The 22769-nt window shown below is 42.2% G+C and overlaps 1 protein-coding gene across 4 annotated transcripts; it reads right to left on the bottom strand.

Moving 5' to 3' along the window:
- Positions 1 to 4813: 4813 nt before the first annotated feature.
- LOC120680702 (acetyl-CoA carboxylase 2-like) lies at positions 4814 to 21529 on the bottom strand. Of its 4 annotated transcripts, none has more exons than XM_039962214.1 (34): positions 21299 to 21529; positions 19204 to 19487; positions 18452 to 18509; positions 17598 to 17964; positions 17239 to 17445; positions 16997 to 17158; positions 16797 to 16889; positions 16154 to 16249; positions 15875 to 16048; positions 15701 to 15794; positions 15445 to 15632; positions 15306 to 15356; positions 15112 to 15151; positions 14909 to 15033; positions 14671 to 14787; positions 14493 to 14567; positions 14364 to 14420; positions 14177 to 14281; positions 13994 to 14080; positions 12342 to 12533; positions 12065 to 12253; positions 11454 to 11564; positions 10728 to 10817; positions 10476 to 10652; positions 10205 to 10282; positions 10000 to 10122; positions 9670 to 9909; positions 9159 to 9430; positions 8843 to 9074; positions 8386 to 8738; positions 8088 to 8301; positions 7767 to 7946; positions 5516 to 7672; positions 4814 to 5304 (listed from the first exon to the last, which is right to left on the bottom strand). In XM_039962214.1, the coding sequence occupies exons 2-34, from the start codon at positions 19400 to 19402 to the stop codon at positions 5248 to 5250; spliced, it is 6960 nt and encodes a 2319-aa protein (XP_039818148.1). In that variant the 5' UTR covers positions 19403 to 19487; positions 21299 to 21529; the 3' UTR covers positions 4814 to 5247. The 4 variants fall into 4 exon arrangements, with proteins under 4 accessions (XP_039818148.1, XP_039818146.1, XP_039818150.1 ...); XM_039962212.1 differs by having other exon boundaries at positions 8843 to 9077; positions 21299 to 21524; XM_039962216.1 differs by having other exon boundaries at positions 21176 to 21440.
- Positions 21530 to 22769: the final 1240 nt, after the last annotated feature.

Genomic DNA, 22769 nt, shown 5'->3' with positions numbered 1-22769 from the left:
GAGGATAGGTGCTACTCCGAAGCAGAAAACTCAGCCAGAAAAAATAAAACCTTCATTGAAGCACCAAGAGCCAAATTCTTCCTTATTTCAAGGTAATAGTAGCACTACGTTGTATCCTTCTTTTAGACCGACTATACCATGGTCCTGGTCATATCCTTGCTACTATTTACCTTGGGATTACAGTAGTATGAACATGCAGCCATATTATATTCCATATCCTGCTTCATACTACAATCATGAGCCATCACAAAGACCGGTTATTCATAGTGATAATCTGGTCAAGAAAATTGTATCCGCTGGATCAAAGACAAATGAGAAGGACAACAAGCAAGACTCAAGATATATGCAACCAAGGTGGTGTCCTCCAGGCTTGTCACGGACTCAAAAGAGGAAATTGCAGAGGATGCGCAAGCAATCAATGGAGCAACAAGTTGAAGAGAAGCCAGCAGCAACGACGAAGATCAAGATGGTGTGGAGGCCCAAGAAGGTTGCTTCGACTTCGACTTGAGCAAGAAAGCAAGACATGGCCGATGTGTTCTATAAGAACATTGCCCTTAGAACCAATTTTGGTTGCTAAGTGTTCCTTAATTCGCAAGCTTCACCAAAAAACAGGGGGGCATATGTTGACGACCAAAATTAGCAAGAAGAGCAAGGTTAGGGAATTCTCCGGACCCGGTCTGACCAGTCTAGGGGACCGGTCAGACCGGTCTACCTATGTAATTTAGATAGGACTCTTCGTTTGAGTCAATTACGAGTTGTAAAACCTTTCCTTGCAGGAAAAGTCCTACCCTCCCTATAAATATAAAGGGATTCGGCCGATTGAGTATCATCCAATCGATCAAATACAATTTACCTTTTATTTTGTCTCTACTTTTTTATCTCCAACCCAACTCTCCCCAAACCCTAATTGATGTTCTTCCCTCGTCTCCGCGACGTTTGAGGACATCCTAGGTGGCCTGCCGACCCTAGGGCAACCCAGAGTGCGCTTGCCCTGATGGGGTCCCTCCCGGGCGAGCGTTCGACGGTCGCCGGCGATCTGCCCGGCACAAACCGGTCTGACCGGTCCGTTAGACCGATTTGACCGGTCCGCGCGCGGCCGAGGCTGCGTGTTGCGCTTTCGTGCGCTCAAGTGTTTGGCGTGCCCCGTTTTCACGTCAGCACACTTTTTGGCGACTCCGCTGGGGAACAAGAAGAAGGGATCTGCTGCCATGGCAAATCTACCAAAGCCAGGCGAGGTGGATGCCGACAATATTGCAAGGCCAACCGCTAACGAGCTCAGGCCCTTTTATAATTTTCCTTTAAAGCCACGTTTTGTATGTGAACCCACGATAGCCCACTGTTTTGACTCTATCAGAAAAGACTGCTAAGTGAAGAGGCATCATTATTGGAGACTAATAAACCTTAAGCTTATGACAATATATGAAATGAATATTATTTCTAAAGTTTCTATTTTACTCAGCGGTACTTCTTATTCAGTATACTTTTAACTGTCAAAGTGGAATAAAATCTTATCTTTTAATGGAAAGAGATATGTTCCACTCTCCCCCTCGAAATTGTGGTATAAACAATAATACCACAATTCGACGAACTCTCATGACACTTATATTCCACTTTATCTTATAATTGTGGTGGTAATATTTTGGATTAGCCAACTCCTTTTATATGAACACGCATTTCCTTTCTTTGAAATTAATCATTCTCCACTTTTGCTTTAGAGTGAACTCAAAAGTCCCAATCAATGCTAGATATGCTTAAATATTGTCTTAGGAATTTCTCCCCCACATCCTTACTAGCATGATTATTGGAGTTATTTCTTTAGGTGCTCCCTCTAGACATTTGACAAATAAGAAAAACCGTTGGGTTTTAATCATCGGCCTAAATTGCAAACACTTTTCTAATGAGAGTCAACTTTGTGTGTGCATAAATAACTTTATGGAGATATATTGTGTTAATAAATTTAGTTTACTCCTTATAGGGCAGTATTATCCATTATCCTAGACGCTAAACGCTAGATAGTCGGTTACCCTCTGTTTAGCGTTTAAACGGTTTAGATGATAAATTAAATGGTTTAGATGGTTTGCACTGTAGCATTAAATATGCATGTAAATATCATAATTTCATGCTACTTTTCTTTAGTAATTGCAATTTGATGCTTGTTCTTAACACATAATGATATGACATCCTCAAAGTAATATATAATAACTACGTACTAATTACTCTTGATCTATATTGTTTCCTCTAACAGGGGCTCCCGACCCAATATTCTCCTACTCTAGTCCAATTATCTCACCAGGATAAATTAATCCTCCATCTTCGAAACGACATCGCTTCATGTTAGTTGCTTTGGATTACTTCACTAAATGGACCGAAGCAGTTCCTTTGAAGAATATGACTCATAAAGAGGTGATTGAGTGTATTACGGATCATATTATTCATAGATTCGGTATTCTTCAAACTTTAGCAACGGATCTACATATATGAAGGCTAAGGCCGATTGAGGGTAATCCCAATCGATTCAATACAACTTGCATTACTTTTTATTCTCTCAAATCACTAGCCCCTTCCACACCCTAATTTGTTGTTCTTCCTACGTGTCGACGGCGTTTGAAAGCGTTCTAAGTGGAGCAACCCTAGATCTTCGAGCTTTGATAGGTCTTTCCCAAGCTCGATGTTGTAGGTCTTCACGAAGCCCTGCCTGCACCGATCAAACCGGTCGGCTCAACCGGTCAGACTAGTTTGCCCAGGAACTTCGCTGGTGTTGATCATTTTGACGATTTCTTGGGCGTTCTAGTACATTCGAGTGTGTTTGGCCAAATGTTGTGTCAACAACACTTTTCAAAAGGCAAAACTACAAGGTCACCAGAGTCTAGGACATGAGATAAAGAAGAAGAGGGATGAGAAACTTATCGGTGAGAAGGTGACTATCACGTACGACTATACGTGTACATCAGACCATCACGCACGACTCTTCTACTCCTTCCAGTGGTACCATTATTAACAAGCTTGTAGCTTCTTCTACATTATATGTATTTGTTAAAAAATTATTACCATACATCAGCTGGAGCCTCTTGCCACGTATGCATTCATGGAGTCAGATGAATGAAGAATAGCAGCCAGATAGAGCCAGGAGACGACTGTCCTGATCAGACATCAATGCAAAGCTAGCAAAACTGATGCTGGCAAGCAAGGCAAGGCAAGTTCGCAAGAGACCAAAGCACAAGCAGGCCTAGCATACGACCGTACCAAATCAAGAACCCTAGGCTATGAGACAAGAACCCTAGGACATAAGAGAGAGAAGAGGAGTGGCGGGAACTCACCGGTGAAGCTGGCTACTGGAGTGGACAACCTCCGCTGGGGAGCCAATTTCGCAGCATGCCACTAGGTCACTCCATCTCGAGTCGCGCCGCCAAGACCCCGCTTCGCCTCGAGCTCTCAACTCCGCCTGGTTAGTTTCCTCGAGCCTTGAGGTGTGGATCGATTCCGAGAGGAAGAGGGAGTGGAACGGCCTAGAATGGCCTGTTTTCGTTTCGGATCGGGCCTAAACGAATGACGATTCTGGGCCGAACCTGATTTCGAACTAGGCCGAATTATTCCAGGTGGATTAGGCCGACTGTTCCGGGCCAAAACAAACGAGCCCCAAGGGTTGTGATGCCCTGCAGGCAGACACGCCTGAAACTTACTAGCCACATCATCCAGCAAAGGGGCAATAAAAAAGGAAGTGTCTATGTGTCACCCGGGTGATTTTATTTTCAATTATCAATCACTTTTTCAAACAATAAGATAATGACATGTCAAGTCTAAAAGGAAAGGAAAAAACTGAGTGATAAAGCCATTTTTCTCAATCAAATAAGCTAAGTACATCAATCAGATACAAATTGAGTGAAAATGAAAAGAGGAATCACTCAGATTACATATCGACACTCAACGAACAATAACACTAAGATGAGCCAAAAATCGCACGATGATAAGGTACATATCAGATATCAGAAAAGAAATTAACTCGGTCCGTCTCCATAATGGATAAGTGGTGTCCACGTTCGACATAGTTCCGTCTCCATGTCCATTAACTCGGTCCTTAGGTTGCCAAAGCGAGTATCTCCGTCCAAGCGCATATCCACAACACGGTCTTCGGTGATCACAAAATAACTGAAAATTCCACATTGCATGAAGTACGTTATGCAAATAAACACATCGGACTAAGACTTGAAAGGTTGCTCAACGGTCGATACTGGTGTCACGTACGGGGAGCTCGAGATCACAACGGAATGGCCTGCTCGAGAATGTCCCTCTCCAGCATTCTGCTCGAGATCACCTCGAACCCCGGAGAGAAGACATCAATCGTCATAAACCTGATCATTCCCGTGCGTCCACGATGAACATGCTGGCACTGATCGACGCCCTCCTCCGCGCGAATTCGCCTCTTCAGCCACCTTGTCAATCAACGGTGACCCGGAACCAGCGACACCCTCGCCTAGCTAAGGATCCCCTGGAGGCTGCCTCTCATGGCGACCGCACATCAGTACATCGTGACGCAACAAAGGAGCTACGAGCACTAGCTCAAGTCTTGACAATCGAGTTGAAAATCAACAAATGGGCCAGACCGCACAAAGAACAAAAAACGGCCCACAAAAGAAAGGACCGAAACATCCACAAATCCCACAGAATAGCTGCAGGAACCAGCAGACCATCACCACCATAGAAAACTGAGTGAAAATACATAAATAAAACAACCGGATGATGGATAGAAATTTCAATAAAAAATGACAGGCAATCGAAGAAAGGTACAGCAGACATGCAAAGCAGTCAAGCATAATGAGTGCTAGAAAATTCTAATGCCGAATTCTATTAAACATTTATTTCACGTAGCGGTACACATGCCTGCAAAACATATTATTCAAGTTCAAAATTTAATGGATCACTCAACTGTATGCTAGTATCCCCAAGATACACCCTAAAATTACATAATTGAACCCCTTGGTTACATTACAGAACTACAGCAAAACAACTTTGTGCCTTACTCGGCTAATGCAAAACTAGAACACAGATTCACTTGTGCCCTTGCTAACTGTCACTCGGCTGCCCCAAGCTTTGCGCTTACATCAACCACAGGATCAGGTCCAACAGAATAAATAATGGTCGATTCAGATCAGAAATGATCAATCGAGGCTGAGCAATATCCTTCTATGTATGTACTTTATCAAAAACATGTAGCATACACATTGTGTTGGATGTGTTGTTATCATTTCATCAACCAAGGACCTTCTTGACTTCCTGAACCAACTTGGCTCTCTGTGACGGATCCATCTGAACGTGCATCCAAAGGAACATGTGAGAAGTGGAAATGGTTACACAAAATAGCTGTATGCATTAGAACCATGATTTGGCAAGACGCAGTGTCTAGCAATATACAAACGAAATAGGAACTCTGAACAAGTAAGATGCAGCAGATAGCACCAGGTGGAATCCAAGTTAAACACAATTAATAATTGGTACAACCAGCAGATAGCAAGCTTACCTTATCTAATAGTGTAGAAAGACCCTGGGAGAATGCTTCTAGATCTGAACTGGAGTCAGCAAGATCGGAGAGCGACTGAGATACTTTCTGAGCCCGCAGCTTTTGGATATATCCCTTATAGTTTTCAGGATTGTCCTTCCAGGCAACAAAAGCATCATCATCATCCCATTCAGTGCATCCTGTTGTGGCTTGAGAAAAGTACCATTCTTTGATCAGCTCAACTGCTGATTGGTGAGTGAAGTTGTCACCAGCTATTCCTCTTATTTCTTTTGCAAGAACATCTTCTGAGATCCTCCTCCGTAGCCTTTTGTAGAAAAAAGAACGTGATTCTTCCCAATCTACAACTTTCTTAATCACACCTTTAGCTGCCATTCTGAGGGAAGTATCATGCAATTCAGCAAACCGTATTGCAATCTGCGTATATAAAGGTAACAACTGTTTTGTACGAGCTTCTATACTCTTCTGAAGGGACTCTATGTCCGGTAGACTTCCATTTCCAAGCTTTGCACCATGGAGTTTTGCTTTCAGATTTATCAACTCTGGGTCAAGCCTACCCATACAATCTTGGAGTTCCTCTGACCTGAACTTGATTTCAATTAACCCTTGAGGTTCAAGAACATTGCCTTTCGCAGTCCTCTCAGCATAACACTCAATTCGGTCTGGATTTATTTTGCTATCAACCACAACCCAAGCTCCTCCACGTAGCTCTCCAGCCATAGGAATGTAGACAAATGCAGGCTGATTATATGTCCTAAGGTTCTCAACAATTGTTGACCCAGCCTGAAGAATTCCTTCAAACAGATCTCTTTGTCCACCAGAGAAACCTCTCCAGTTAGCAAGGATGAACAGAGGCAATCCTTCACGGTTGAAGTCCAACAATGCCTGAGCGGTCTTGGTTGCAGAATCTGGGAACCACACTTGTCCAGCACGGGGAACAGATCGCTCATGGGAATCAAGCTGGCCTGGATCAGCTGGGATAAGCTGCATCATGGTCTGTGTCTCCACAGCTATGACACCTACAGGAATTCCTCCAAGCTTTGCCCTGCCAGTAACAACTGTTTTTGCCCATCCTTCGAATGTCTCCACAAAGCTGTCTTTGTCGAACATACCACCCAACCATTTCCCTTGGCTGTCATCAATACCACGAATGGCTGCACGCGGATCACATGTGTTCTCAGGGATGTATGCAACAGGTCTGTCTGGTGGATCCAAAGGTTTTGTAATAGGAAGAGGTCCACCAATGTTGGCAGGGACATAGCTGAGCCACATCAATATATTGTAAACACCTTCAAGGTCATCTGAAACAGTCAAGTGGACAACACCATTGGTTGCCATTATCTTAGGACCACCCAACTGCATGTGAGAGCTGTACACTTCCCGCCCAAGAAGCTTGTTCAGGGCAGAAAACCCAGTTAAAATAATAGGTTGGTCAAGGCGCTGTATGCAACGTATTCCAAGACGAGCAAGATAAGCACCAATCCCTACAGTCCGTCCAGTCACGAATGTAAGTGTAAATGTCTCCTCGTATGCCCTAGAATAAGCACTGGCAATAGCAGCACTTCCATGTATATTCTCAACACCAAGCCCATCCTCCTTGCCCACAACAGAGTCAATAATCCACCTAATTTCACCGCTATCCATCTGCAGCTTATGTGCTATAACAGAAGAGCTAATACGAGCATAGTCTTCTTCAGTTAGATAAATGTACTGAAATCCACGTTCAGGGCTGCCTTCATCAGACCATCCAACACGGAAGCAAGATTTCACTTCATCAGCTATGCCAATCCTAGCACCAGAGTTTGCTGCCAAGTATATAAGAGGAAGCTTCCTCTCGCAGGCCAGGTTGGTGACAGCTTCAAAAAATGCATCTTCCCTTGGGCCAAATGATCCAGCTCTGAAAGTAATATCATTTGCTACAACAATAATCTGCCTGCCATTGGGAAATTCAGGAGTGGACATCTCTAAGATCCAAGCTACCATACCAATGTCATTAAGCCCAGCAGGACGCTCCATGGGAATTATAGGAGTGCCCCAAGACCCATGTTTTTCAGCAAATACTAGCTCGGTTGCCTTCACGTATGATTTACTATTTCCGCTTCCTTCAGAAACACTGGAGCCATTGGACTGCCATGACTTCTGCAGTGCAGTTTCAAATGCCTACAATTTTTTAGCCATTATCAGCTTTGGTTGAAAATAACTATAGTACAGATAGGTACACGAGAGAGAATGATATAGGGAGAGATTGACTCACCAATGGAAAATCATAGCAATATGTAGTTCTGTTGTTCCTAGCAGAGCAGCGTTTTAGATCAATGACACTCAAAGGTTGATATGGATTGTTCAGCGTAACACCATGCAAGGGACCAGCTGACGAAGAAGCAGAATGGTATACTAACTTCTGCGATTCTGTATCTTCCACTTCCCGGTAGATCTAAAACCATTAAAAGGGCTATGTGCTTCAGAACATAATTAAATGGGGTGATAGTTCGAAATATATAAGAAACAAACATTGACTTATATTTTAATGTGCGCAATACAAAATAAGTAAACAGTAGGGACAAGGACAACTTACATCAACGATGCACGTGTGACTAGTAACATTTGTAGTTACAACTCTCCAGGTGCCACTGGCTGGCCCATCACAGTCCAACTTGAGTTTCACCTCCCACTGGCATACAGAAAGATGATGCATCTGTGCACCAACAAGTTCATGTATCTTCAGAGCCATTGATTTTAAAAGTGAACAAGCAGTAGCATCATCTTGGCCAACATCAACAATTGCGCTCCTGATTAAAATGAAAAGCTTTGTTGAGGAGGTCAACCATGGCAAGCCATTAATCTTTACAAAAAAGGATTATGTGCACACTTACCCTGAGAAAGGAATGAGATCGAGAAGCTTTTGTTCTTTCAATATGCACAAATACATGTGAGAATGACCAGTCCTAATCGCGTGAAGCTCTAATTCTTCAATAGCAGTCATCAACGACCTTAAGATGCTATTTGATGTAAATGACAAAGATTCTGTGGGACCTCCTACTTCAGTGTCGCCAATATGGGCTGATGTAAACTTGTTGCCTGCATTGGGTTGCCTGACAATAGTTCGGAAAAATACCCTATGCAACATTTTGGGGTTATCAGTATTTCTCAGTGTGTAAATATGCCATTGACGATCACGTGATGGAGTATACTTCATTTCATTGTATCCTTTCACTTTCAACTTATCCTGTATTCATAATAGGAAAAATAAGTTATAAATAGTAAAGAATACAAGCAAATCATAAGAACAAGATGTAGCAAAACAACATGCAGTAATGTTGATAAACAGACCAATTCAAGAAGCGCAGAGAGGGGAGGTTCCACATGCCGGAGAATCTGCTCTTCATCATAACAACTCTTTTCATCTGACCAGAGGAATGAGTGGCGCATTGGCATGCGTGCTTCATCTCTCTGAACAATGCAACTTATAACCTTCAAACCAGCAGCACGGAGATCATTTGCGACACTAGTATCATTGAGTATCTTGGTAAGTTTTTCCATCCTCTGCTGAGCTTGATTATCACTGCTGAAAGAGATGGATCAGTTACACAGTTACACAGATCGCAGACAAAAGATCCATTGAACCTGATATTGCACATGAACAGACCTGATATTATTTTCATTTTCAGCACTCAATAAAGCAATGTGCATCATGTTGCCCTCAGAGCTGTCATGCTGTGCCGAATCCTTTAAGGCAGCTACAATGGCTGTTCGTGCAGATTCAAGTGATTTGAGAACAGCCATGGCACCCCATCTCTTTCGATCAAGAACAGCCCCTTGTCCATTTTTAGTATCAACGTGCCCTCCAGAAAATTCCCATAGAGCAAAGGCACCAGATTCCTTAAATTTCATTTGGATGCTATCCTTCACAAGAAGAGGCTGAAAAATATTATTTGCAGGTTAGCCAGCACGTCTTGCTAGTTGCTATACATATTGTACAAGTTGGGAAATCAAATCAAAACTTTACAAACCCAATTAATTTTAGTCAATCATCAGTATGCCATGTCTCAATAATTAGTGAAATGAAAAGATGAACATCTCATGTCATTAGGGCATTTCTTATACATACCAGATGTGCTCAGTGGGACTATGATAGATATCAAGTTAGTTGACAATACCTGGTACAATCGAGATATATATGTCTCGAACACTTTCTGCTGAACAGTTGGATCACTGTAATCAAACAAAGAAATAAGTGCATCTTCAACAGGCAATGGGGCAGAGACTAAATCTTCCATGCTATCTTTAATAGTCATTTCTCCCTTATGCATCCCCAGATCAGAAAGGCTTCTTGCGATGCTTGCACGGAGTTCACTTAGTTTAGTTTGTTCGAGAAGTTCGCTTGCTTTAAGGGCCAACTGTTTTTATTAAGATGCATGGAATTAGTTAAAATAAAATATCAAAAAAAATCATAACAGGAATATCTAGGTCATTTCAAGTCACCACACCTTATAATATCTTTTATGATTGAGTGAAGAGAAGCGAACAAGTAGATCCCTGTAAGCAGCAGGATTTGGATAAACCAGCTTTTCCATAAGTGCTGTTACAAGCTTAGCTTTGTTCCTCACACCCTATGAACAAAATCACACTTTCAATAACAGAAATCGTTCAGTGATCATTTGCATAATGACATCAGACCATGAAGAAAATTACCTGGTGAGACAATACAATGTCTACAACCTTCTGCAGGTCTTTACTGTGCTGATGACGCAGGGTTTCAATCACATCAGACTGTCAAAACATAATTAAAGAAAAATTGTAAATCAGATTGTATCCAGTGCATTCCATCTGAAGCCATGCAAAATTTTCCAGCTACATGTACATGTCATTTGTTAAAATGTGCTCCTAACTAGGAGAATGGAAAAGAGTGAACACTTTGTGTTTTTTTAGTGCTGATCTGTTCAGTTTGGATATGTATGGTAACCTGAATCCCATCACTGAAAAGTTCTTCCACAGCAAGATACTCCTCGAAAAGGGACTTGGCAACAAAATGAGCATGGCTTTCTCTCCCACCCTTATACGACTTGAGTAGGCTCACAAGAGGCTCAACAAGCCTCTCGTTCGTAGCTTTTTCCTTCTCTGAACCATAAGCAAGATTTGCCTACAATGACAAAAAAAAAATTAAAATTAGCAAACAGTATAAAAAGCAATAACACACAAGAAATCTAAAACTGACCTCAATTGTGTCTCTCAGCAGCTTGGATGGGAAGTCCTTGTTTTCCCCACGGTAAAAGTTCAACTTGTATTCCTTGTATTTATCCTCTAACTGCATAATAAAAGATAGAAATATAAGAGCTAAATGAACAGGATGCATGACAGAAGATCTACAATCAAGAAATCAAAACACAACTTACTGAAAGATTCAGTTTCTATCTAGTAAAATGCTAAAGTGAAATACTTTGAATTTTAGCACATGAATACAATTTTAAATTTTACATGATAACTACAGAAAACCACAGAGTTTAAAGCACATAATCCCTCCATCCTGAAATGTAAGGTATTTTGGTTTGTCCTAAGTCAAACTGTTCTAAGTTTGACCAAAGTTTATAGAAAGGGGAAATAATATTTTTAATGTCAAATGAGAATAATTAGATCCATTAACCATTATGAAATATATTTTCATAATTTACTTATTTAATGTGCTAGAGGCTAATATTCTTCTCAATAAATTTGGTCAAATTTGGACAACTTTGACTTAGGACAAAGCAAAATGCCTTACATTTCAGGACAGAGGGAGTAACACAGTGCAAACTAGTGTTATAAAATATCATAATTGTACTCTGGTTATACCAAACTTCTGTCATCAACATAAGCCAATATAAAGAATTAAGATAATTAATCTGGTAAAATGAATCATCTTTCCTTTAAGCCAGATTGGCTATATCTTGTAATTGTCCCATACCTCACTCTTAAGGTTTCTTGGAAGCCTAGTTGCTAGAACTGACATAAGTTCATCCCATTGTAGGAAAGGAAGCTCAAGATCGTCCAGACAGCATACCAGATCTTGTACAACCTGAAAAGAAGCAGAGTTGAAAATGAATCAATCAATATGTGTTAAAAAAATGTTAAGGAATTAATGAGATGGACACCAAAATAAATGACTTCAAGCGAAAGAAGAGCAACTGAAAATTATGAAACCAGAAGATAAACCTGTTGAAAGAAAGAAAATGATCAGCATAGGCTGGCCATTATAATTCTCCACAGATTATACAAAGTTTGTAACCAAAAGTTAGCAGGACCAAAAAAGGAACCCAGGCTAACCCTTTACTCACAAAAGCATACTCTCGCTGTCCCAAATATATATTTCATGATGAATGTAGTGGTACTTATTTGGCATCATAAATATTGGTACTTTTTTGTATAAACATGGTAAAACTTAAAGATGGTTTGATTTAGAACAAAGCTAGAACAATACTCTATTTTGGATGGAGTACACAAAACATAATATAAGTAAAGGAAACACAAGATAAACAAAGAAAAGAAATGATAATCACAATAAGATGGAATATTTACTTCGCTGATGTTATGCTCATATCCTGCAAGGACCATTTGAGCAGCATTCAAACTTGCAGCATATCTTTTGTGTACTTGACTAGAGGAAGCAACAGGAAGGCCCATTTGTGGAAACATTCCATCAAATGGTTCAGCTCTTTTCACAGCAGAAGGGTCATCAAGATCCAGCCTTGCTATAAGATCACCAGCCTAGAACAAAATAAAAGTTCAGAAATGTTACATGCAATGTTTATGTGATGCAAGCACAATGCACGGAGCAGAGATGTATGAATATAACCTGCAATGCCTGGCCTTCAGACATCATAACATGAATGACACCAGAAGCAGGCGACAAGAGAGGCATGCACATCTTCATAACCTCAACTTCCGCATATGGTGCATCGGCATCAACATGAGCACCATCAGCAACCAAGAACCGAAGTAGTTTGCAGGGTGTCTCAGCTAATAACTTTGATGGATCATGATCATTCTGCAAGAACACAGTCATCACCTACTTGGGGCATAGCATAGTACAGCTAAAATCTTGCATAAAAGGCCACTTCTCAATTTTCAATCGCCCCTCATTACAGGGGTTTTTAAGTCAGGTATTGTAGTTAAATGTCACTAGAATTAAGTATGCTATAACTTCACAACAAGGATTAGTCACAATTTTCTAACATGATGTCTCCTGTTAGCAAACAATATGATATTTTTTTCAAGATAAGTTAGTGATGACAGACAAAATGCAGTAATAAATGATAGACAAATCTAGCAGAACTGTAGAAGTTTCCCAATCAGACACGATGTCGTGGTGCTGCAAACCACAGCCGGGTGGCGGAAGGCACCCGCCCTAGCCCAGAGGGTGTGTACTCGGGGGTTAGCTAGTCCTAGTTAGATCTCACTCAAGAACACGATGAACACAGCAAGATTTAGAGTGGTTCGGGCCGCCGGAGCGTAATACCCTACGTCCACTGTGTGTTGTATTGCCCTCCCACGAGAGAGAGAGTTCGCGAGAGCTTGTGTGTCTGGAGAGCTTTTTTTTTATTTGAGCGGGCGTGCTCTCCCTTTTATATGTCCAAGGGAAGCACGTACACTGAGCGGGGCCCCGACATGTGGACCCGGCGATGTATTATAAACTACACTTTGGCATTCAATGCCTCAGATCCGGAGATCTTGTCGTCGGCTTCCGTGCGTCGCTTCTGACCAGGGATGGTCTTGAGTTGTCCTGTCAGAGTAGAGTCTAGCCTCTGCAACCGCGCGTCGAGGTCATGATGAAGCGCCGAACTACTGGCTCAGACCACTGTAGCGGCGTGCACTGTTGCTCCAGTCAGTAGCTGGTCATCATGACTCGTCGCCCATGCGCGCGGCGCTGAGTCTTTAATGCTTGCCTTGGTAACTGACGAGCCGCCTCGGTAACTGGCGATCCACAGTGTGGACTGACAAAAGCTGTCCCGTGCCCAGAGGCAGCAGAGCCCGCCTCAACCACGCACACTTAATGCGGGTGGGTGAGGGAGCTTCCAGCGGAAAGCTTGCGCCCGCTCCCGCGTCTGCGTGGCACGTGGCGGCTCCGGACCCCTCCCGACCAGCTAGCTGAGCCGAGAGCTCACGGGGGTCCGGATAGGCACGTGGAGGTCCCGGACCCACCTGCGGGAGTCCGGATGGCTCGTGGAGGTCCCGGACCCACCTGCGGGAGTCCGGGTCCGCGGCCACAGGTGCTGAGCATTTCCACCTCTGGGACACGTGGTGACACCGGACCCGTCCCCGAGCGGGAAGCGGGTCCGGGACCGTTGGTCCGGTGAGATGGAGTCGGTCCCCAGGGGTCCGGCTGCTCAGCTCCTTAGGGCGTAGTTACGGATAACTACGCGAGTCTTGGCATAGTAGGAGTGGGTACCCCGGCTGCAGGGTACCGACACACGAAGAATAATATAAAGGGAGAAAGAGAGTATTCACCTGTAACAAGCATGTCTTTCCATCAATCTGAAGTCGTGTACCACCAGCTTCTTCTTCCGCATAAATTACATGGCTATTTCCATCCAGCTGATGCCATTACAGTTCAACAATCAGAACTGACAGTGACATCAACTCTGAAGGCAATAGAAGTATTAATAAATCATAAAAGAAAGAACAAGGTACCTGCATTAAGAGGCCACCATCACATAGAGATTGTACATTCGCTTCAACTGCTGAATCATTCATTCGCAATCTGTAGCTACCATGTCCAGTCCTTACAGTTTCAATCTACAACATAATGCAGACAAAACTCAGAATGTCTAACATTATTGTAGCTGAAATAGATTTTCTTATGGAATGTCACACTTACAGTGTATTTGCTCCCTTCAATATTCAGATTTACTGTTGAGTTGACAAGGGATATATGCTGCATATAAGACTTATTGGTCAACCATTCTTCGCCTTAAAAAATAATCCAGAGTATCCTAGAAAAACATACCTTTGGTGGAATCTGGCCCTTGGTGAGATAACCAACATAATCAGAAACAGTGGCTGCATTGGCGGTTACAGTTTTCTGTAGGACGTAACAACGATTTAAATTAGACCAAACATTGGTATCTTTTTCACAGTAACTTGAGATAAGTGCTAGCATGAGTAGTGCTATTTCTTCATCTTACAAATAGAGCTCCTCCAACCACTGAAATATACCATGGGGGCCTCTCAGCTTGAACACGCATAGCTATTCTGGTATCGAGCCAACCAGTATGAATCTTGTTTTCTCTGAAATCTGAAGCCTGAATGAATATAGGGAAATAGCACCAAGAGTTTAGGTGTAATGGAGGAAAAAAAACACAATGATAGTATAATACCAACAAAAGGAAAAGGAGGCTTTAGAAGGTGGTTAACATTTCTTACATTTAAGAGATCAACTGTGTAATCAACATTTGAATGAATTTCTCCACGAATTTGAATCTCTTTTAATGCAAGAGCCATGTTCGTTATTGCTGCTGATCTAGAGAGTCCATATGCAAAAACATGTCCTGTAAAGAAACAAGCAATCTTTCAAAATTGAGGACCAAAACAAATTACAAAGAATATTTCACTTGATTTGCACATACCAAACTGAGAATCAGCAAATTCATGAATGCCTCCACCAGACTGAAATCAGATAAATGGGGAGTCAGAGTGCTAATTATTTTGCACATACAAACTAAATGAGATGAATGGTTAATAAACAAACAGTCCCATCTGAATTATCTGCACAACGCAGAATGGTTAATGTGCCAGTTTAACAAAGTTGCAAACAGGATACCTTTACTGAGAAGTAGGCCCAAACATTAGGCTTGCTTTTAAAACTTATCTCCTGAAAAATTGAAAAAAAAAATCAAGACCTGGTCATTTTACCAAACTTAATCTGTTTGATCAATATATCTTTCATCACAAAACTTCACCTTCACTTTTCCACCAGTAGGTTTGAAACCATCATCCGGATCCTCGCTAGTAATTCTAACTGCCACACAATGGCCCTTTGGCCATTGAGAATCTACTTCATCAAAATTAAATGGTGTAGCAAGAGCTGCTGTTTTCCTCCAAATGTCATACCCTCCTCCATAATCCATTCCATAGAAACGTCTGATTTCTACATAAGGAGACAATTTAGAAATTAAAATAATAAGGAACTAAATAAGTTGATAGATTGGTAATTACCTGGAATCTGCCAAAGAGGTATGCCCATTCCAACTGCAACTTGAGCTGCAGGCAGATTTACTTCAGCTATCCACTCAGTGACTGGATGCTCGACCTGAATGGAGACCATTTAATAACATTATAAAAGATTTCCAGCAGGTTAATTAATCAATAACAATGCTAAACAGAGCAAACCTGTAATCTGGGATTAAGCTCCAGAAAGTAGTATTCTCCAGTCTCCATGCTGTAAAGGTATTCAACAGTAGCAGCACCAACATAACCCACAGCCTTAGCAAGCCTCCTTGCTGCCTGCTCAAGTGCTTTAACAGTCTCACGAGGAGCAACAGTAACTGGGCCTTCCTCAATGATCTGTTGTAGAAAAATTTGAACAGAACTACATGTGAGAAATAGATTGCATTACGAAATGCATGGTTCAATAATTGTGTATGTGGGTGGGTAGGTAGGGGGTCAGACCTTTTGGTGTCGCCGTTGCACACTGCAATCACGACTGTGAAGTGCTGCTACATTGCCATATTGATCACAAAGCAACTGAACTTCAAGATGACGACTCTATAATAGAGAACAAGACTTAGAATCAAACATTACGTTGGCTACAGCTAACAAAGCATAATTCTAGGCTTCCAGATGAACAGAATGAACAAGTTGTTTTGGTTGCGTCACAAAGCATAATTCAATAAAAAGTGATGAACTTGAAAACCAAATAAGTGTATTCAAGGTAGTCCAAAGAAAAAAGGGTTAATCAATTTCCCCACAAAGTGTTGGAAACAAGGTATGTTGTTTCTCTCCAACCATGATCCCAACTCCAGCTTAGTTGAACTCAAGCAAGTGCAGTGTTTCAACCAGAGCACAATGATTCCAAGGTTCTAAAATCAGTATGCTATCCTGTTAATTGCAGGGTTCCTAACATATCCACTCAGCTGTTGTGTTTTTCAACAGTGCCCATCAATTAACTTCTCATAACTATCTTGGTCTCCAGAAATGATGAAATCGGTTCATTTCTCAATAATGTGTTATACGAAGCTTCCAGAAGATGCAGCAATAACTCCGAGAGAACAAAAAAGGGGGTCAAATATAACTTGCAGAAAGAAAAACTAACCTGGGATGCAAGCCTCATGATAAATATTGGGGAGCCAGGGACTTCACCTTGTACTTGCTTAAACAGTGCTCTAACCTCATCATCATTATGAACCTGCCAGAGGAATCGAGTTAATCATGTCAAAAAGGTGGTTAGCTTTCCATAACAAACTCCAATGCACACTATCTCTTCATAGATAGTTGCCACGTAAAATAACGAACCTTTCTTATTCCTTTACCACCACCTCCCCAGGATGCCTTGATCATGGCAGGATAACCAACCACCTGACAACTTGCAACAGCTTCTTCTGTGGTAGCAACACAAGATTTTCTATACATCTCCTCAGGTATTGCGTCTAAGCAGCACTCTAATGGAACTTCAACCTAAACATAGTGTTATTAGAATATGAAAATGAATATAGGTAAGATCAGCAGATAGTCATCAAAGAGAGTGTGAGACTCACATGCGATCCACTCCATGAAAGAGTCGGGACCCCGGCTGCTTGAGCAATGAGAGCTGAACCAACCTTATCTCCCAATGCATTCATTGATGATGCAGGTGGCCCAAGAAAAACGATTCCTTTTGCAGTCAATGCATCTGGCAGTTCAGGATTCTCAGAAGCATGTCCCCAACCAGGCCAAACAGCAGAAACACCTACTCTTTCTGCTATCTGCAATATCAAAAGTCCAAAGTTTTAATGGTAACAACTAGACTTCCACAGTAGCTGAGCTGGGAGAAATATGAATCACTACTTAAATATGTCAATGGTTACCAAGGAAGAAAGGTGGATCAGTGGTAAATAAAAAGAATAGCAACGCTAACCTCCACTATGAGTTGAACATTTGCATAGTTGTTATTATTTGTTCCACCAGGCACCTCTACAAATTGATCAGCAATTCTAATGTGTTCTGCATTTATCCTCATGTCTTCCGGAGTTGCCATAGCTATGAGTTGAATTGCCTTCTCTGATCCAAAAGTATCATTAGCCCATGTACGAACACTCCTCATGAACTTTGCTGCTGCCATTCCGTTGTTGGCCACTAATATACTGTGAATTGGTGTTTTGCCACCTAACGCTGTACAAAATTCAACAACCTTGGACACTGAGGCATGTCTACCGTTATGTGTTTCATTTATAATCCCATTCATTTGATATGACTCTGGTGGCCCCCTGGGATCCTCAGATCCACTGCAAAAGGACAAAAGGAAAGGATTATTGTTGTGTTCAGAATGCTTACAATATGCATGACTTTCATAAATCAACAAAGTTCAAATAGGCAATGTATCTATCATATATGTACAGTTCAAGTCAAGCATCTACATAGAAGAAAAGTCTGAAAAAGATGTATGCAGACATGATATCATAATTGTCTGCGCTCCAGCAATTCTGAAAGTAGTTCTGCAGCATGAGCTGTAACCACATCATATGAGTGAGCATATTCATTATGCTCTGAATAGCAGATACAGAAACAGGTCCCTGGCTGTGTTACAAACTGAAACAGGGCAGCACATATTTTGAATCATTTACTATGATACATTGAGGTGTGTGGTATTACAATATTTCAGCACAGAGCAACATTAAGACAAGTAGTAATAAGGAAACTAGTATAAATAAGCTGCAGAATATTTTTCCAAAATAAAAATGTAACAAAACTGTAAAATGTCAAAGTGCTTACTGCGAAATGTCCACTTCCGATGTTGCCTCATTTGGGAGGTCAATGATGCCAGCAAGACCTACATGAAGACAAACATTTGAGACTGAGCACATCTACATTAATACCCTAGCAACTACAATCTAATTTTCTGTGCATATTTCACTAACAATATTTCACTAACAAAAAAGATGTAGAGCATCACTTGTTTCAACAAGAATGAATATATATACACGGCAATACTATTCTACAACTTAGATGTAGCGTTTATTCTACACACAGCAATAAAAAATTACTGACCGAACTAGCCCGAAATTACTGAGCCAAACTATCATATTACTGAATCATGTTCAGTAAAAGGGTGTCAGTGATGGCATGCAGCAATTATTACTGAAAATTTGTTCAGTAATTAGTTGGGTGTAGTGCTAGAATATTATTCTACACCCACCTTCTGTTACTAGCAAAAATAATCGTCAAAACACTGAACTAAATTTACGAAGTTACCTAGGGTGTAGAAGAGCATTGCCGTATATGCAGTTACAAGAACATCATATTGAATATTTAAAAGTTACTCTTGATTATCAGAAAAAAGAAAACATTATGGTCTTGCTGCAGTACTGTTTTATCAGAGCAAGTTCCACAGCTACCATTTTTATGTCACACATATTATTGAGGCTGTAACATTACAATGTTGAACAATATCACGGAAGAAAAACTTCATATCTAGATAGAAGCAAAATTTGAGCTTGAATCGAGAAAAAAAAATCTCACAGTACCTTGACGAACAGACTGGTTGTGCTTTTTGGCATCAGATACCCCATCTCCTCCATCACGAAGTGAACGAGTGCGGTTTTTCCTTCGGTTTGAGGGCCTCGATGATGCGGATGGGAATGTGGTTCCAGCTGAACTCCTCTGGTGATTAGGGAGTAGTGGCAGCACCTTTGAGGCAGCTGCAGCTAATCCAAGTTGCAACATTGTCGTTCCGTAGCCCAGACAGCACAATTAAAGATTTTCTCAAAGGCAGAGTGCCATTAAACCAGAGGGAAAACTCCTTGGAAATCTGATAGAAGCCAATGATCAAGTTATTTGTTAAGTCAATGCACAACAACTTCATCAGTGCTCTAGCAGAATACTCTTAGGAAATTAGAACATCTAAGAAAAAGAAAAGAAGGATTAGAGTTTATAGGTCACTGGCTAGTAAAACCTGTTCACTTGTTCAGAGTCAAGAAAGGAACAGTTTATCCAGCACCCACCATGCCCAAGTTAGTTTTTACTGATGTTTTAGAAACCCTCTCATTTTGAAAGCTATGGGCACCTACTATGTTGATTGTCTACTCCCTCGGTCCCTCCATCCCGAAAAACAAGTCATCCTAGGAATTGTAGGACAAATTAATAAGAAGGTAAAATGACCACGTTTGCCCCTATTTATTACCCATATTTGGCACTAATTGATTCTTACATGCACATGCACTTTCTGAATATGGTAAGATGACTTGTTTTTTGGGACAAATTTTGAATTCTAGAGTGACTTGTTTTCTGGGACGGAGGGAGTATCTTATTGGCGACCTCTGCGAAGATTGAGAGGTGGAAGGGCAGTGCATGTCAAGTTGCTCACATAAACGGAGCAACTGTGGATCCAGATAGTGGCTGTTTTGTTGCTCATTGCTCACAGATATAATGGTGCACTTGTGCAGACTATATGGAAATCCAAGAGAGCAATCTCTTTGTAATCATGGACTATTGGGTTCATCATCAGTTAAATGATGGATATGGAAGAGAAGAGTCAGGGATACATGTTTCCAGTAGAGAGAAGACTAGCACGAAGTTGCATCAGACAGACAGAATAATCAAGGTGATGTGGCTCCTTGAGAGGAGATGTTTAGAGAAAGTGAATGCAGTTAATGGGTATGAAGTATATAGATATTATTATAGATTTGATGTATTCATTCAAGAGAAGGTAAATCAACTTTTCATACTAAATGTTCATTCCATCTCAGAGTGGATTGCTTTCTTTATTCTCCAAAATGTTTAGGTAACACTCCATTTCCATTAACAACATACTGATGCGACGACACTTTATTTCTAGATTTAACATGCAGCAAAAAGAAATTAAAGTAAATATGACACAAAAGTAGGCACGAATTGGACGTGAGTAGTAGATAACCAGGGAAGAGAAAAGATATGAAACCGCCAACCACCAAATGGTGCAATGCAACAGCACGGACTACCCAGAATGTAAACATTGACACATAGCACAAAATGAACAAGCAACAAAGCCATGCACATACCTTACCTGCCCACATGGTACTACACCTTAATTCATCAGATAGCTGGTACTACACCTTAAACCTTGAACCCACTCATAGCAAAGACGCAGACCCGCAACCTACCAAGTACCAACAGAACGACAGCTAGAAATCTAGCATGGGCACGGGAATCACTGACTAGACCACACAGCCAGCAACATTGGATACGAGCAGAGCCAGCCAGAGGCTACCCCTTCATCCTGCAAGCAGAGACAACCTACATTTCACCTTCGCAGGAGCTCGAATCAACTATAGAGCCCGAATCCATCACCCACTCCGGTCAGCCTCCCATTCCCGTATGGAATTCATAGGATTCAGCCCAGCCGCGGGTGCAAAACCCCAGCCCGTGCTGACGAATCCAGCCTTGAACCCACTACTCAGCCAGACCAACCAACCCCCATCCCACCGCAACGCGAAGAGCAATGACGGCGCACGGCCTCACCGGCGATGTCGCTAATCGGCGTGCGGCGCACGGATCTGGCGAGCTCCGCTGCGCTGCGACAGAGGGAGCGGCGCTGGTGACGAGAAGGACAAATAAATAGCGGAGCGGCAGGAGACCTCAAACCTCGGGAAGAAAGGGGGAGGCTGCGGAGAAGGCGACGCGCCGGGGTTGGATCGTTGCGGCGGCGGGGCGGAGCAGAGGAGGAGTGGGGAGGAGGCGCCGGGCGGAGTGGAGGCGAGGCGGATATCCCGAGGGGTAGGGGAGCCAGGAGGGAGGAGGGATGGGGGTGTGCGGCCTAAAATAATAATTTCGATGCCCGCATCGGCATCGGGGACTCCGCCAGTCTGCCGCGGTGGAGCGGAACAGCAAGTGACAGCGCAGCATTGAATCATAGAGGAGGGGTCAATTTACTAATACCGACAATCAAAACCGACAATCAAAACCGATAATCAAAAGGGATCACACTTTATTAATGAGCAACATTAGCAATGAGATTCGGGGATTTTATGTGTAGTTACACCAACGTTAGGGGGGCATGGCCCCTGCTCGCCCCCTCTCTCCGGCCCTGCCTGGCAGGGCTCGAACCAAACAGCCCTGTGCAGGGCAAGTGGAGGGCCCAGATGCGGTGGATAGGGTGGGGAGGGGGACTGATCGGACCCTACGGCGCCGCGATCGTGCACAAGGCGGAAGAGGGACCCCGCGGATCTCACGGGATCGAAGGCGGCAGTGGGGTGGTCTCGGGCTCTCGGGCGTGTTTGTGATTGTACTTCTGGTCCTCCTAGCATACTCCGGCATCATGCTGGCTTATTCTGAATGTTCGTGTAATTTCATCATGCTGGTTTATTCTAGAAGTTCGTGTAATTCGGATAGGGTAATTCGAGTAATGAAAAACTCGGGTATTTAAAAATGTTATTCGAAATTTTGGGTACTTGAAATATTGAGTTCGGGTTTGGGTTTTCCCGAAATACCCGATCAATTGCCAAATCATTGTTTCTCCCATTAGACAACATGTATAAGATGGGATGAAATACAAAAATAAGAGCAACATATCGCTATTTCACTGTGTTCGTTTGGCTTGTCAGCCAACCAGCCAGCTGTACTGTTCTCTCATACTAAATCAGGACCAGCCACCAGCTACCAGCCAGTCAGCAGTATTGTTCTCTCATAACAAATCAGCACCAGCCATCAGCCACAGCCAAGCAAACACAGCGATTATTGCACAAATCAAACAAACAAAGCAATCAATAAATAAAACAATTAAATTTCTTATTGGGTTGTTGGGTCAAGTGAGTGGATTAGGTCATAATCTAATGGGTTTTAAAAGAGTTCAGGCAATTCAGGTACCGGGAGTCAAAACTCGAATTATCCGAATTAAATTCGGATTTCCCAACTTCCTACCCGAGATAGTGATCGGGTAGTTCGGTTCCGATAATTGGGGATCGGGCTTGGGTAATTCGGGTTCGGAGTTTGGATTCGGGAAATTATGCCCACCCCTAATGTTGGCACTGCTACCGTGGAAATCATGGATGAAAGCTGGCAAAGCCGCGAAAGCCGACTCAGAAAATTTAGTTGAAGCTATTGGTTAAAATTTTAA

Source organism: Panicum virgatum, chromosome 7N (genome assembly GCF_016808335.1).
Source record: "Panicum virgatum strain AP13 chromosome 7N, P.virgatum_v5, whole genome shotgun sequence".
Lineage (NCBI taxonomy): Eukaryota > Viridiplantae > Streptophyta > Magnoliopsida > Poales > Poaceae > Panicum > Panicum virgatum.
The sequence above is the reverse complement of the archived record's forward strand: the minus strand, read 5'-3'. Positions and strand labels throughout refer to the sequence as shown.

What these genes read in the sequence shown, in the direction of transcription:
- LOC120680702 (XM_039962212.1), bottom strand. Translation starts at nt 19,402, where the DNA reads ATGTTGCAACTTGGATTAGCTGCAGCTGCCTCAAAGGTGCTGCCACTA. An exon ending in GGGCCTACTTCTCAGTAAAG is followed by an intron (nt 15,152 to 15,305) that starts GTATCCTGTTTG and finishes ATCTGATTTCAG; the next exon opens with TCTGGTGGAGGCATTCATGA. An exon ending in TTTTCAGTGATGGGATTCAG is followed by an intron (nt 10,283 to 10,475) that starts GTTACCATACAT and finishes ATGTTTTGACAG; the next exon opens with TCTGATGTGATTGAAACCCT.